This window comes from Eptatretus burgeri, chromosome 11 (genome assembly GCF_056783735.1).
Source record: "Eptatretus burgeri isolate ZD-2024b chromosome 11, Ebu_testis_v1, whole genome shotgun sequence".
Taxonomy (NCBI): domain Eukaryota; kingdom Metazoa; phylum Chordata; class Myxini; order Myxiniformes; family Myxinidae; genus Eptatretus; species Eptatretus burgeri.
The window spans coordinates 28,141,916-28,158,029 of record NC_140971.1 but is presented as its reverse complement, the minus strand read 5'-3'; the positions used below and the strand labels follow the sequence as shown (position 1 = coordinate 28,158,029).

The window sequence follows — 16,114 nt, the reverse complement described above, 5'->3', positions numbered from 1 at the left end:
ACTACTTTGCTGACATTGTCACAAAAAAGAAAAATGCAGCAACTCCTGGAGGGAAAATGCATTTTATAATTGGTGTCTTCATGTCTGACAGCTGCCTGCAGGCAATGGGTCACAGGACTGGCCTGTTGTATACCAAAACAGCATCTTGCAAATCTTTGAAGATGAAGTGAAAATTAAGGCCACCAAATTTTATGTCTTGCAGGGCAGATGATGAGGATTTTTTTTTTTTTAAACTGCATTTCAACCTGCTCTTGCAACTTTTATAATGTCCACTCCAACCATCTCTGAGCATGGGTGGTAATACATTAAAATGTGCCATAAACAGTTGTTATTTTAGGTACAGTATTTGTATTTACATTGCATTGTGTTTATGCAGCACTTTTGCACTTACAGTCAGAGTATGATACGAGCCGCGTTCAAAATGTTCTTCTTACAAGATGAGATGCACTAACATTTTAATTTTTGAATACTTAAAGTACATAGAATTGCTTTGGATATATATATATATATATATATATATATATATATATATATATATATATATATATATATATATATATATATATATATATATATATATAACACACACACACACACGCGCGCGCACGACCGTGCTTTCCCATTGTCTCGGGTTTCTCACCTGCCTTTTTTTTTCATTTTTTTATTTTATTATCTTGCCAAAACAAAGTTTTTGCAAGATATGTTCGTCAGCTTGTATGTTTTTTTTTTTTTGTTTGTTTGTCTGTAATCACATATAAAAAATTCTGCAGAGCACAGTTATCATTGGAAATTTTTGTAACTTCGCATATCAGAGGCCTATAGAGGTCCCTTTCAGCGCATAAAATTTTGAAGGTCAAGGTCAAAGGTCAAGGTCACTTTGTCGCAAATCACGGGAGTCGACGAAACCCTTATTTTTTGAGTAATTTTGATCGGATCGTCTTCAAACTTCATGGGAATATAGTTCATGGTCTGGCGCTCAGCTGATTAATTTTTGGTGGTGATTGGCCTTGACCTTCATGGTTAGCGTCTGAGGTCAAACATATTTGACCCCAAGGTCAAATTTTCAAATTTTAGGAACCATATCGTGTAGTACCTCAAATTGAACACCCCGATGAGTGCTTTCTCGATATGTCAAGCTTGAGACATTATGACGTCATTTGGTGACGTTATGAGGCAAACGCATATTTTTCATGGTTACTCTAGAACGATTCTCATCGGAATCTCTCGTAGGCAGATATTCCTCAAGGAGTCGCTCCTGGTGGATAGCAGCTCTGTTCACCTCAGTGTGACCTTAAAGAAGTCACACGTGGTCACCTTTTGGCAAGATACGGGTGACATTGGTTTTTTTATTTATTTATTTTTCATTTATTTGTGTTTTCATCTACGGATGTTGTCTGACAATTGTTTGTCAGAATTGACATCATAAATACCTTTATATATTAGATATAAATGTATTTTACATGTATATATATATGGCTCGTTATACTTTTTGCCATGTCTTGGATTTCAGGATTTGTCCTTGTGATTTCTCATTGTTACCTTCGCATTCTGCGAAAGGTTATGTTTTGGTCGGCGTGTATTTATTTATTTATTGACTTATTTATTTATTTGTAATCTGGTGATTCGTATAACTCAAAGTATTAAACCGAATTGCATGAAATTTGGTGGGATGATTGGTTATTAGCTAGGAAGCATTCGATTAGATTTTGGGATCGTTCGGGTCAAAGTTCAAGGTCAAGGTCACAAAAAGGTCAAAATCGTCTTTTTACGATAACACGGTCAATTTTTATTCAATTTCCATGCAACTAACGCCAAAATGTTCAGAATTCAACGCCTCATCTTGTGATATGCAATATGACACAATGACGCCCATACTCTTGTTACCGGTTAGGGGTCAAAGGTCAGGGGGGTCACGACCTTGAAAAATATTCGGTTTTTGTCATAACACGGTCAATTCTTGTCCGCTTTACATGAACCCAGCACCAAAATGTTCAGAATTTAATTCCCAATCTTGTGACACAATGACGTCATAACACATGTCACTGGTTGGGGTAAAATGTCGGGGAGGGGGGGGGTCACGCCCTTGAAAAATATGCAGTTTTCGGCATAACTCAGTCAATTCTTATTCGACTTGCATGAAACCAGCATTAAACGAGATTACCTTCTCTTGTTGAAACGTTGTATTCACCGAGCTTGCGAGTGAAGACTCGCCAAAACGACGTGAGTTGATTGTTGTTTAGTCCGTAGCCCCCGAAAGTCGGGGGGGGTCATGACATTATAAATATGTCGTTTGTGTCATAAGACCATTCATATGAAACCAGTTCCCCACACTCATACCAAGAACAAAAAAGTAGTGGCGGCGAAGGTATGCGCTCTATGAGTGCCCGTTCTAGTTTGAACATGCATAGTATTGTGTTATATATTATGCGAGGCATTTTTATCTGTCACTTTGCTGATGGATTTAATCAAGATATGTGATGTTATACTTCACAAACATTCTCCTCGATTCACCCTATAATTTGCCCGAGGTCATCTTCCATCTGTGTACTTCTAGACCACCCTGCCACCCATCAGCTGCTAACATCATCTTCGTCAACCATTCTTACTGCTTATATCTGTATATAGCATGAGCAAACATCACTTCCACTTCACTGTGAAGATCGGTGTTGGATTATTTGGTTTAAACCTCCATTTAAAATGAGTGAAATGGAACATTTTGGAAATTTCGAATTATTCTCACTCAGATTTTATCACCTGTAATGTATATTGTTAAGTTGTTCAAACTTTTTTTTTTAATACATAAGATTATTTGTCAATACCCGCTACAACCAGGTGATGCTATATGATACACATTGACATAGAGAGAAATTGTGTCCTTCCCCCACCTTGAACCTCCTCCCCCAGATATGCTACCCTGATAGAAACCATACTTGGGTACCCCTCGGCAACATGCAAAATTTGGTTGGATTTGGTTCACTATTTTAATTTTTTTTTATAGTTTTTGAAGCATATATAAACAAACAAATTGACAGTACATACAAAATCACTTTTACAGATTGTATAGATTACCCTGCTAGGCCTAAAAATAGTCCCCCACAAACTTTTAAATACCGTACTATACTACAACAGGGACCTCCGAAGATTTGTTTCGACAAGGAGCAGGATGGCCAACCTGATGCTGTTATTGCATCGTTTGTGAAACACCTTTACTGCTAGCTCGGGTCTCCAAGTGTTAAAAGAGCTTCTCAATGCTGGGCTTCTGGCTATTTTTGTAAAATGTCCTGCTGGAAGCATTGCAACAAAAACGAGAGCAAAGTCATTGGCACACAATCACATATCCCCATGCTTCCCACCTAAAAAAAAGTTGAAATATGGCAAAACATTCCATCAGGAATGGCCCAATATCAAATTTTGAGTTAATTAAAAAAAAAATTTTCTTCCTATTTTGACCCCTGTGACCCTATGGGGGGCATGAACCTGGGGTAAAATCCTGAAACTCGTTAAATATTTCATGCCTCCCCCAATGTTGATTGCATTTAAAAAGTTTCATTTAAAAACATGTTTCCGTTGCTCTTGCAACTTCTTTTCATGTGATTATCATGATTACCAAGTTTGGTGAATTCCTGCACAACCATTTAGGAGAAGATAGTGTGACGGACTGACTGACCCAATTACATCATCCTGTTTTTTTTTTTCAAAAAATGTAGGGAAAAATATGCATTTTCCCACTCCTGACACCAATGTTGTGGGGTCATGCCGGCCAAACAGATGAGACCCTTCCGAGCTGGATTAAAGGCCGATTTGCTCCTACACCTAGCTGAACTCAGAACGCCCGTGGCCGATGGGGGAGCCCGCCGGACCTCTCTCCACTCCGAAGTCCCGGTTTAAAATAGAGGTGCGAGCGATCACCTCATCCAGTGGGAGAGTGACGTGCACATGAACAAACAGGATATTTCGAGCTGCACATGACATGGTGCTTATGCAACAAAATACTTACAAGAGGAAAATTCCAAGCAGATAAATATGATAGAAGACGTGTCAGTGAGGTGGCTTGAGGACGAAAATGACAGATAGTTAAGGCCCTGTCACACCTTGACGATTTAGCCAGCGTATGCCTGACGTATGCAAAATTTGGCTAAAATGCTGGCACACGTCAAATACGTTATGGGTAAGTTTGTATACGTTAAGAGCACGTGGGCATACGTCGTAGTACGCTGGCATACGTCTTTGTACGCTGGCATACGTCGTAGTACGCCGAGGTGTTAGACAAATTTTCCATGCTTGAAATTTTTCGACATATGCCAGCGTATGACTCGCACGTTCCGCATAATGCTGGCCATAAGTTATAGGCACGTTACGCGATTGTTGACACACGTCGACACACGTTACTTGTAAGTTACTCATAAGTCGAAACACGTCGAGGTAATGTTTAGCGTACTCGAAACTTATTTCTAACCTAGAAGTAACGTGTTGTAGGCACATTACGCAATCGTTGACACACCTCGACGCACGTTACTTGTACGCTACTCATAAGTCAAAACACATCAAGGTAATGGTTAGCGTCAGTGTTCCAGACTCCCTGTTTTTTTTGTTTTTTTTCTTCGGTATGACGGTGATGTTAACACTTCAATTTCTAGTGCAGTTATAATATAATATAATATAATTAATAGGCTGCCGCTCAACGATTTAAATCATAACCGCACGAGAAATCGAAGTGTCAACATCACCGTCATACCGAAGAAAAAAAAAATTAGGGAGTCTGGAACACTGACGCTAACCATTACAATGACGTGTTTCGACTAATGAGTAACGTACAAGTAACTTATGTCGACGTGTGTCAACGTTCGCGTAACGTGCCTACAACTTATGCCAGCGTATGCGGAATGTGTGTTATACGTCGAGTATGTCGAGAAATTTTCAACATGCTGAAAATTTCTCAACGTATTCGGCGTATGACGACGTATGCCAGCGTGCTCTTAACATATACAAAACTTACCCATAACGTATTCGACGTGTGCTAGCTTAGTTCGGCAAATTTTTCATACTCGGCATACTCTGGCTAAAACGTCAAGGTGTGACAGTGGCTTCACACTTTGATGTCTAGTGCGGTTATGATTTGAATCGTCGAGCCTCAGCCTATGAATAGCCTACGCCACGTGATCGTCGGCGATACGCTGCCGTGCGCTATGCATAAGTTAGACTATCCTTGGGCATAGGTTGTGAACGCTGACAACACGCTCAGCATTTGTTGGTATAAGTTATCTATATGTGATTAAAATGTTCTGTGTATGTTACTAATACGTTATGCATTCGTCCAACACGTTATTATATGCCCAAAACTTAAAAAAAAACATCAATAGTTCAGCGTACGCCAGCGTTTTACATACATTTTGAGACCTTGCCATACGCTGGCTAAAACGTCAAGGTGTGACGGGGCCTTTACACAGTGGACAAAAGTGCCTTTATTTTTCACCAAAGCACAACATCGGTTTAAGGGTTGAACAAAGGCCATGCTCCAATAAAATTTGAAAAACAGGAAGTGTCCATTATAATGTCATTTCTTCGAATTACTCTATGAAACATACAAAATGGTTAAATTTGATTATAAAATGCTGTGGTGGGATTTTAAGTTTGTTTTTGAGGTCAAGGAATTCAATGGTGATTATCATAATATCCATGAGATAATGTGATGTCATTGTGACGTCAGTCCTCGCTTGATTGTATTATAGCTATTGTGTGCAACCTGTGGTGGCTGGTTGCATCGTTTTCTGGGGGTGTGGCTGTGCTGCTGATGCAGTGCCCTCTATTACCAGTACACTCTTACTCATTTCGCCAACCTCAGAAGGATAACAGGCTGAGTCAACCCTACCTGGTGTTAATTCAATGGAGAAAACAGGGGCTCAAACTCAAGACCCGAAGATCTTAAGGGTCTTAAGGGAGTACCAGTGTCCAGGTCCCGGTGGATGCCCCAGTTAGAATAGGTGTACCATATATATCCCTGTGTGTCGTAAGAGGTTACCAGGGTTGGCGTCAGGAAGGCATCTAGCCATAAAACTGCCTCAAGAAGAGCTAAACCCTGCTCAGCAGGGGAAAATGGCTGTAAAAACGGCTATTAGTCTTTTCACGCTGTCTGTGGGATACTGTATACAGTAACAGGGTAAGGTTATTAAGAGATGTCAATTTACTTTTACCTGAGGCCTTTAGTATGTCGATGGTGAGAAAATTAGCACAGTTTACAGAATTTGAACCTAGTCATAGGATCATGAGCTAAGTCTTCAGATTGAAACACAAAGCAGGCCAACTCAGCTGAATGATAATGAGTCTTGGTATGGTACAATGTTGTTTTCCAGACCTGGTGAGGAGAACAAGTATATTTGGGTTATGGCCTTCTGGAACCAGCTGTACCTGCTGCTCTGGAAGAATGTAACGCTTGGATGTCGTCACAAGGTGTGTTTTGCAATCATTATGCTCTTGTGACTTTGCCAAATGTAACTCATAACTCAAACCTTATCTCTACTTCAACCAACTCAATTCTTACTCTATATCACAACTTCCCTCCTTCCTCATCTCCACTCTTGCCCACATCCCACAGTTCCGGTTGGCCCTTGAAGTTGTTTGGCCACTCTTCATATTTTTTATCTTGGTTTCTGTTCGCCGCTCGTACCCTCCACAGCAACAACATGAGTGTGAGTGCTGAATGCTTTTGGATTGAATCTCTCTTGTTTTAAACTCTTCACTCAAGGAATAGTGATGGCCTGTGATTTCGCCAGTAATGCCATATAAAAGAGCTAGCTGGCTGTTCACCCTAGAGGTGGTGATGGGTAAATTACAAACTTTAAAAACAGTTATATTTTGACATTCATTGTGTTTATCTTGTGGCATGTTTCCATAAAATATTGATTGACAGGTGTAAGGAAGAAAGGAAGAAAGAAGGATGAGCTTCAGGCATGTTACGTTACATGATTGACTGTGATGAGGCACAACACTGCTGTGTGACATCATGAACGCATGTTGCTGTGTTTCCCACCAGGCCACTTCCCCAGCAAGGTCTTACCATCGGCTGGTCTTATTCCATGGCTACAGAGCCAGTTGTGCAACCTCCACAACCCTTGCTTTTCGTACACAACAGAAGGAGAGGGGCCTGGAACTTACGATAACTTCCATAACTCCTTGTAAGATCAACTTACAAACCAGCACCACCACTACGATTATTTTGGCAATACAATTCATTTTTAGGTTATTTCTCTGAAATAAGCTCATAGAGTGGATCCTGGTATCCTTCCGTCCATCCATACGTCCATTAACATTTGACTAAACCATCTTCTCACAACATACCCAACTGATATGGATCGAATTTGGTACGATGCATCAGGACAGCAAGCTCCCCTGGCATTGTGCTCCCCATATGGATGTGCCCCCTATAAATGGATTGAAAGAGGGGGTTTACCCCAAATATTAGTTTTTCATTCAAAAATCTTCTCAGAAACCAACTACCGAATCCAGATCAAACTGGCCATGCGGCAATGTGACAATGCCCTAACCTTAAGTTTGCTCTCCATGACCGTACAGTATCTCCCCTGGAAAGGGGGCTTCAGCATCCATTCCCTAATCCCTCATTCACTAAAACATATTTTCCTCACAAACTACATGACTGATATTGACCAAATTTGGTACGATACATCAGAACAGTAAGGTCTCATGGGGTTGTGCTCCTTGTCTGGATTCGCCCCCCTATAAAAGGCTGAAAAGGACCGTTTCTCCTCAAATTCAAGTAATTTATTTTAAAATCTTCTCCGAAACCGCCGGCCAGATGCAGACCAAATTCTTCATGAAGCATAAGGACTATGCTGTTAACCTAAGTTGTGCTCCCCATGACCGTACCACTTCAGGAAGGGTGGGGGGGGGGCATGGCCCCTTCCCCATAATCCCTCATTTTCACCCCACCTGTTTGGGAAATAACCGTCAGTCCCCCACGGGGCTATTTTGAATCTGTCAAGATGAAACATTGTTAGTGTTCAATGGTCAACATTTTATGTTTACCTGGTTTGATTCTTCTAAATTGTGTGCATTTGTCCATTGTCTCCTAATGTCTGTGTTGTTCATGTGAACTTGCACTGATATCTTCTCATGTCTTTGTCCTCCCTGTGATTTATGTACAAATAAATACCACAACAAGCATGAGATCACTCGAAAAGACTATAGGAAACAAAAAGAGCAAACATGCATAGCAAGCACATGATGTTCCTTGCTGACTTCCCAAAGGTTATCTCGTCTGCTGAGGGAACTTCAGGAGAGTGTTGTCAACCTCAGCAGAAGCTTGCCTCCACCATCCAGTGCACCTCCTTCGCGTCAAGGTGATTGTTTGTTGGCACAAAAATTGTCTTCAAATAGCTGAATTCCTCATGGAAAATGGAATGTACCTTTTGAAGTACAGATCAAGACTCAGTTGTTTATTAATTGGAAACTGCCTGGGGTGACTCGGTGTGGGCTCTGTTTATTAGGCTAACCAGAGTCCATGTGCAAATGTTTCCGTGTTCCAGTTCTGACGCTACATTCTCTGCTTGAGAACCCACAATCATTCTCAGTACTCACCCAAGATAAATTCAACCTATCTGCAGAAGCCACCGATAACCTACTGAAGATGCAGGTGACTGAGGTAATTCTATTTCCAGTTTTTGAAATTTACTTTTAGTTTCTAGGCCTATTTACTCAAGTTCGTGGTGGCCCTTTCGAATTCAGCATTGTTTTACTGAGCAGGCATTTGATTCCTATATAGTTGATTGAATGCGTTATAATCAATAACTATATGGCCTCGTACAATAGTGTGCTTATGTTTTTGTACAATAGTATGTTTGACCCTGAAAATGTATGACCATTTGTATGAGATGACTAAGAAAATATGAAGAATGTGGGACTACAGTGGCAATTGGTGTTTTAATAGTACTGACCACACATTGTTGAATTTCACCCTTTACTGCAGGCTCTGCAAGTCCTACCAGCATTCTTGAATACCACGATACCACTGTTTGGTTCTAGAGAGCCAGTAGTGGCCCTTTGTGAGAACCAGCATGATCCTGCACAGTTTGGGTCAGTAGCTGAACTGCTGTGTGGCTTAGTACCTGAGAAACGTGGCCAACTGGTTCATGCTTTGCTTTCTGAGTTGCAACCTCTTCACCTCTTCAAGGTTGGGAAAGCAAAAAAAAGAAAAAAATTTGAATAATTGCTATATATATATATATAGTTTGTTTCTTAAAATAAACCCTATTTTTGTTCCCCATTCCTTGCCATCAAGGCTGTTACTCCCAAGCTTCCTCCAGGCTTTCTAAAAACTGCTACATCTGTGTTGGCCCGGCTGAATGCCACTGGACAGGAAATTTGGCAGGTCAGTCCTGTATCGACCAAAGGTCTCAACTATCTTAACACAGGCTTAATTGTTCTTAAGCTCCAGTGAAAATCTATATGTTTAACCCTTTATCCGAATGACAGTACGCACTCGTGCCTCATTAAAGTTCTTAACACAGACGACTTATTTTGTTTGGATTTGCCTAGCATGACATCTCATGATATGCCCTCTTGCCCCTCAGGCCTTGTTGGTATTTCGGGATGAGGCCCGTGATGCTTGGACTGGTGCAACTCCTGAGACGATGCGACAAGTCTTAAGGCCCCTTGGCCGATTGTTGTGTGGTTACCCTGAGAATGGCCTGAAGACTATCCGTTCCATGAACCCATTGGAAGAACAGAATCTGAAAGCAATTCTGGGCCGTGAGAATGGACCAGAAGAGGTTTATGTCTATGATAACACAACAAGTAATGCCTCTACCATGCTCTTATCTACCTGTTTCTCAATTTGTTTGTCATGCTACTTTTTTGTTTTTGGGGTTTTTTTGTCTAAAATTTAATAGAGATCATTTAGATGTTAAAGACAATGATAGAGTTTCACTTAAACAGGACAGTCTTTCTTTCCAGTGAATCCAGATTTGATCATGAATTTAGTTTGCTGGTTACATCACTAAATTTCCTCGTTGGGCGAGGTACTATGACATGGCTAAGCTGCTCACTGAGAAGGAATTTTGATTGTGTGTGTGTGTGTGTGTGTGTGTGTGTGTGTGTGTGTGTGTGTGTGTGTGTGTGTGTGTGTGTGTGTGTGTGTGTGTGTGTGTGTGTGTGTGTGTGTGTGTGTGTGTGTGCCACAGCACCATTCTGCAACGACCTGTTTCAACGCTTTGAGAGCAGTCCTGCCAGCCGTTTTGTTTGGCGTGCCCTACAACCACTTCTCCTCGGGAAAATTGTGTACACTCCAGATTCACCTGCCACACGCACCATCATCCGTGAGGTACATGCCACACACCACGTATCCTGAATAGGTCACCTTTCCTGTCTCATTAGTTTCCTCCACTTTGTACTTTCAACAGAATCCACTCTGACCTTGCAATATGTCTCATTTGACCTTGCAATCTGACCTTGGAGTGTCTTGGGCCCAGTCATGTTCCTTGTTTACATTAATGACCTCTCCGATGCTCTGGAAACACCTCTTTTCAGTCTATGGTTCCACTTTATGCCAAAAATTCCACATCCTGCTGATGGCAACAGCTTCCCCCTTTGCAGACCTTGATATTTATTTATCTTGCTTGCGTCCAATTGTGATTCTACTGCCCCACTCTCATTACATTTAAAAACTATTCAAAGAATATACAGTACATCGACTTCAAACCTGATCAAAAATAACCTATTTATCCCATTTCTCTCTCCCGATTTCCCCCTCACATCTTTATACCTCCAGGCCAACCTCACCTTCTCTCGGCTTGCTAGCCTGTCTGGCCTATCCAAGGTCTGGCAGAACATACGTCCCCACTTGTGGAATTTCTTGGAGAGCAGTCCTGAGGTCAATGGTCTTCGGGTAAGCCCTGCAAAATCACATGACACTTTCCTGGATTGACACTCGTAAACTGGCATTGATTCAAAAATTCAAATCCTCACTATAGGAAAGGAGTAGGCTTATAGCTGTTGTAGGGTTTCTTTCTACAATTGGTACCCCAGAGTTTCTTCAATCCGTAGAAATACTAAACCACCATTTTGATTTTTCTCCCTTGCCAATGTCCGAGGACTTTCGAAATGAAATTTTGCATCAATAATGGGAATAAAAAGTTTACAGGTTGACAATTTTTTGACCTTGACCTAATTTTAAGGTCATGACCTAATTAGACATTTAAACATTTTTCACCATAACTCGACCTAAGGTTTGGCCGATCAGAACAAAATTTCCCTCTCCAGATAGTGTAGACTAAGTCGGATTTGCGCTTAATGTGCATCATACCCCTTCGGGTTAACGGTCAAGGTCAAAATGCGGTCTGAAAAAAAAAACTTGTTTTTTTTTTGTTATCACTCAATCTTGGAATCTCAAAGACCACTTGTCCTTCCTTCCAAGATGTTCTTGCATCATAATAGTGTACCTGCACTGAGGTTGCACACCTGCTATTTGTTTCGTCTCCTTGACCTACTGTTTTGCGGATTGTGACATAATTAACAAGAAACACCTTTTTTTAAAATCATAACTTGAATAATTTTTCTCTGATTTTCATGATGTTGAGCTTTATGGATAGATTGTAGATGAGATACATTTTCTTAATTTGCATTCTATCCTTAAATGTTGATGTTCAAGGTCATGTGGCAGTCTGAAATGAATATGGGCGCCGTGGGAGGCTTACCCTTGGCGATCACTTTGCGATCGCAGTTATCTCGTTTTTTTGTTGGTTTTTTTTCATATTTGCTCTAATTTGAAACAGTACTTTGAGTGCGATTATAATTGGTTGCATACTACAGGATGGCCATAATGTCTGGAAACATAGACGAATATACATTATAAATGGTTTTTTTTGACATTGCATTACAATGCATGATATGTTCAATGACATGACATGACATATTCAATGTGTTGTCCCTCGTGAGAAATGCACAGTTCAATGCGCTGTGCAAATTTGCAATGAACGCAGCATTTGCATCAATCCCTGCACATGCATCCGTGGTGCGTTGCCTCAGACGATTCGTGTCTCTGATTGTCACCAAATAAACCTGCCCTTTCAGCATACCCCAGAAGAAGTAATTAAGGAGGTTTAGATCTGGTGAGCGTGCAGCCCACTCTACAGGGCCACGTCGTCCAATGCGGTTAGGGAAATGATCATCCAACCATTCCCTCACCACTCTAACAGAATGACATAATATTATCTATGTTTCCCGGCTCTATGGCCACCCTGTACATTGTTCATGGTAAATATGATGAGCTACTATTGTAATGCAGAATAAGCTGCTGATGTTATTTCTGCATTTGCCAGACTCGATGGCCAGAATAATTGATACTGTTGGACCCTGACATTCACGATTCCACTATTCGTAGACCCCACATATTCACGGTTCATAAAATGTAGCCTGCTTCTACATTCGTGGCCCTATGCTTCATGTATTTGCAGGTTTTTTTTCGTGGGCATATTCACGGTTTTTCTGACGTGCTTCTACATCTGTGGTCCTGTGTTTCATGTATTCGCAGTTTTTCTGGCCTTCTACATTTGTGGCCCTGTGCTTCGCGTATACGCAGTTTTTCTGAACTTCTTCTACATTCCCGGGCATATTCGCGGTTTTCACGGGATTTTTGATTTTCCCTTGAGAATCACAAGCTACCGGGAACCTGTCCTCCTTTTACCCATTGAAACAATGCCCTGACATTCGCAGATTCAACATTCGTGCCATTTTTCAGGAACGTATCCCCCGCGAATGTTGGGTATCAGGAACGTATCCCCCGCGAATGCGAATGTATCCCCCGCGAATGACAGTACTGTACAACCAGAAAAAGGCACTACTCGTGGGTTCAGTATCTTGACATTTGTAAGATTTGTTCGGCCACTTTATATACATGTACAGTACATTGATTTGTTTTATTATTGATTTTGTTTTGTTGTTAAGTCCTTTATTTTATTTTATCTTCTATTTTTTTATTTTTTTACTTTCTGACTTATGGGAGACTATCGAGTAAGACAAATGAAACTGAGAAGGATAATACAGTATGAGCATAAACTGTAACAGCAACACTTGGTCGTAATTTGTAAATCTGAGTTTTTTGGGGTTTTTTTTGTATACAAAGCCAAGGTTCATGGAAAAACTAGAGCACAGAACGGCTCAGGGCATAACATAACAAAAGAAACAACAGAAAGGGAAGGGGACAAAGCTCGGAGAGGGCAGAGGGTGCAAGACCAGAAAGGAGGCAGAAGAAAATAGAGACCTGTTGGTGATGACAAAGTGATAGGCCCATCGACTGAACTTCATCATGGGAGATTCCAATGATCTTGAAAGCCTTGGTTTCCACAGTGTCAAGTTGAGCAAGGTGTGATGCAGGGGTGCCATCTGAGAGGGGAGAGCGGTACTACATCAAGTTGCAAATGAAAGCCTTGTCTGTGGAAAGGAGTTCAGGTGTGCCAAGAATAGGAGTTTGTTGAATTTGGTTTGTTGAAAAATGTAGAAGGTCAGAAAAACTGACCAACAGGTCACATTGAGTACAATAATTGAATCTGATTTGAAAGAAATGTTGGTGTTGTTTAATTTGGTTCCATCATTGACTTTGTGATTGGCAAAGCTTGTACTGTGTAAATCTAAATATACCTGAAGTACATTTGAAGCTTTACTGCCATCTCAATGAGTCTTTCCAAGTAAGCACGAGAAATGGAACAAGCAAGCTTGCAGGGAAATGGGAGTTGCTTCTCAGCTACATGTACTTACTTGGCTGTCGGTAGGGTACCCAACATACAACTGTAAAATGGTACTACATACTCAAAAAGTCACATGGTTTCCAATATGGATAGAAAACCCAGAGGAGACATACTTGAAATCAAAACCACAATCACATTCCGTTTGATTTGTGATCCAGCATTGACAGTTTTTTAATGATGAATTATGCTGTCTTGAACAGGCCTGGCTCAAGCTTCCTGTGGCACAGATCGTTCTCACCAAAGCTTTTGAGAAAATGGAAATGGGCTCCAAGGAAGTGCTTCAAGCTGTTTCAGCCAATGACCTCCTTGCATTCTTGACCCATAGCGATGGGAAGCGATTGAACTGGCAGGGCCTGATCAATGCCACAGACACTGCTTTGGACACATTCACACAATTGTTGGAGGTAAGTTGCAAGATGATGTTGAGGAATGATGAAGATATTACATGCAGAAGCAGAATGATGAGTTGCTGGTTTTAAGAGATCTTCTTAGGGCATTACCATAGATGGTTTTTGTGTGTTGATTTACAAAGTCTTACATTCAGAATGGACATTATTCACTAAGGTATCCCTTTCAAAAACGTCCTATAATTTATTGCAGGACTTGAAAGAAATCTGATTATTTATTCAGACCGAATGATTAAAAAGATTTTTTTTAAAGGTTTTACTCTCTGAGTATATATGGTCTTTCTCAACAAGAATAATTTCATTGTATATTGCACTGTAAACACTTTGATTTTACATGTAGTTCAGTTAGTGTTTGTGGCTATGTGCATCTTGACAGTGTATGGAACTCAACAAGTTTGAGGTCCAGTCCAATGAAGACCTGCTTGTCGGCCGAGCACTTCACCTGCTCGAGATGAACCGCTTCTGGGCAGCCATTGTGTTTGTGAACAGCCAGGGTGATGGGGTCTCCGGCCTTCCAGCTCACATTGAGTACAAGATCCGAATGGACATAGACAGTGTACAGCGGACTAACAAGATCAAAGATCGGTGAGATCATTGAGTTAAGGTAGCATAACTCGTGTTTTTTTTGTTGTTTTTTTGTCCATATCCCTTTTATATTTTGGCCCACTCCTCACCTTGCGTTATTGTTTTCATTCTTATACTTTGCTTGACTAATTTTCATTAATTCCTAATCGATTCACTGAACCAATGAATACAGGTAATTTGAGAGTTTGTCGTGAATTTGTATGCAACAGAAAAGTGTTTAATTGAATGGATAGTTGCTACTTGTTTAGTTGAGAGGATATAGAATTAGCAAATGGTGATTGATTAATTCTGTTGTTGATATATATGAACTAAAACAGCCGTTTTTACAGCCATTTTCCCCTGCTGAGCAGGGGTTAGCTTGTCTTGAGGCAATGTTTTATGGCCGAATGCCCTTCCTGACGCCAACCCTGGTCGCCTGTTACGACACGTTGGGATATGGTACACCTATTCTAACCGGGGGAATACACCGGGACCAGTACACTGGTACTCATTTTGCCGACCTCGGAAGGATGACAGGCTGAGTCAACCCCCTGGTGTTAATTCAGCAGCCAATGGGGCTTGAAGTCAGGACCTTAGGATCCCAAGCCAACACCAAGCTCGATATATATATATATATATATATATATATATATATATATATATATATATATATATATATATATATATATATATATATATGAACTGCTGAATGGATTCACTCAGTGCTTTGATGCTTTTTCTGACAGGTACTGGGATCCAGGACCTCGTGCAGATCCTTATGAAGATCTTCGGTATGTTTGGGGTGGCTTCACTTTTCTGCAGGATCTTGTTGAACACGCAGCTGCCCGCACCATCCCAGCATCACTCATTCGGCAGTCGAACTCTTCTTCGACCAGCAGAACGCATCACCAAACTTCGCCCAGCCATTTATCGAAAAAGCACCAGTCGACAGGCGTAGTGTTGCAGCAGATGCCATATCCCTGTTACGTCGATGACATGTGCGTCTCGTTTGCTGTATTCTTTTCTCACTTTGATCGTGATCTGCGTTGATTTGTCCATTATCTCCTTATATCTTTGTTAATTCCTTATAACGTGATGGGGAGCTGCTTCTTTCGACTAATATTTATTAATAACTTTGTAACATTGCAGTGAGTTTCTTCTTTGATCCCCTGCCCCTCCAGATCATATGTGTCCTGCCAGAAACCCATACTTTGTTACCATCTCCAAGTCTAAACTCAATGCTCACCTTCATTCTTTCATACCTCTTCTGTTCTCTCCTGTGGAACTGCCTTCTGAGTCATTTCTTTCACTCTTCCCAACAGGATTTCACATCTACTGACCACCACCACCTCATGATCATTCACATATCCATGACTGAGCTTTACAACA

The 16,114-nt window shown here is 40.9% G+C and overlaps 1 protein-coding gene across 2 annotated transcripts in view; it reads left to right on the top strand.

The window, feature by feature from the left end:
* The window catches only part of LOC147016743 (phospholipid-transporting ATPase ABCA1-like), an 82,850-nt gene that overhangs the window by 23,307 nt on the left and 43,429 nt on the right, over positions 1 to 16,114 (top strand). For both annotated transcript variants that reach the window (XM_085845695.1, XM_085845694.1), the window contains exons 2-14: positions 6,351 to 6,447; positions 6,593 to 6,686; positions 7,031 to 7,172; positions 8,263 to 8,354; positions 8,541 to 8,656; positions 8,981 to 9,184; positions 9,293 to 9,382; positions 9,585 to 9,807; positions 10,194 to 10,333; positions 10,781 to 10,897; positions 13,955 to 14,158; positions 14,538 to 14,746; positions 15,472 to 15,723. In XM_085845695.1, coding sequence (XP_085701821.1) covers positions 6,382 to 6,447; positions 6,593 to 6,686; positions 7,031 to 7,172; positions 8,263 to 8,354; positions 8,541 to 8,656; positions 8,981 to 9,184; positions 9,293 to 9,382; positions 9,585 to 9,807; positions 10,194 to 10,333; positions 10,781 to 10,897; positions 13,955 to 14,158; positions 14,538 to 14,746; positions 15,472 to 15,723 — 1,949 coding nt within the window. In that variant the 5' untranslated portion in view covers positions 6,351 to 6,381. The remainder of the gene's footprint in view (positions 1 to 6,350; positions 6,448 to 6,592; positions 6,687 to 7,030; positions 7,173 to 8,262; positions 8,355 to 8,540; positions 8,657 to 8,980; positions 9,185 to 9,292; positions 9,383 to 9,584; positions 9,808 to 10,193; positions 10,334 to 10,780; positions 10,898 to 13,954; positions 14,159 to 14,537; positions 14,747 to 15,471; positions 15,724 to 16,114) is intronic.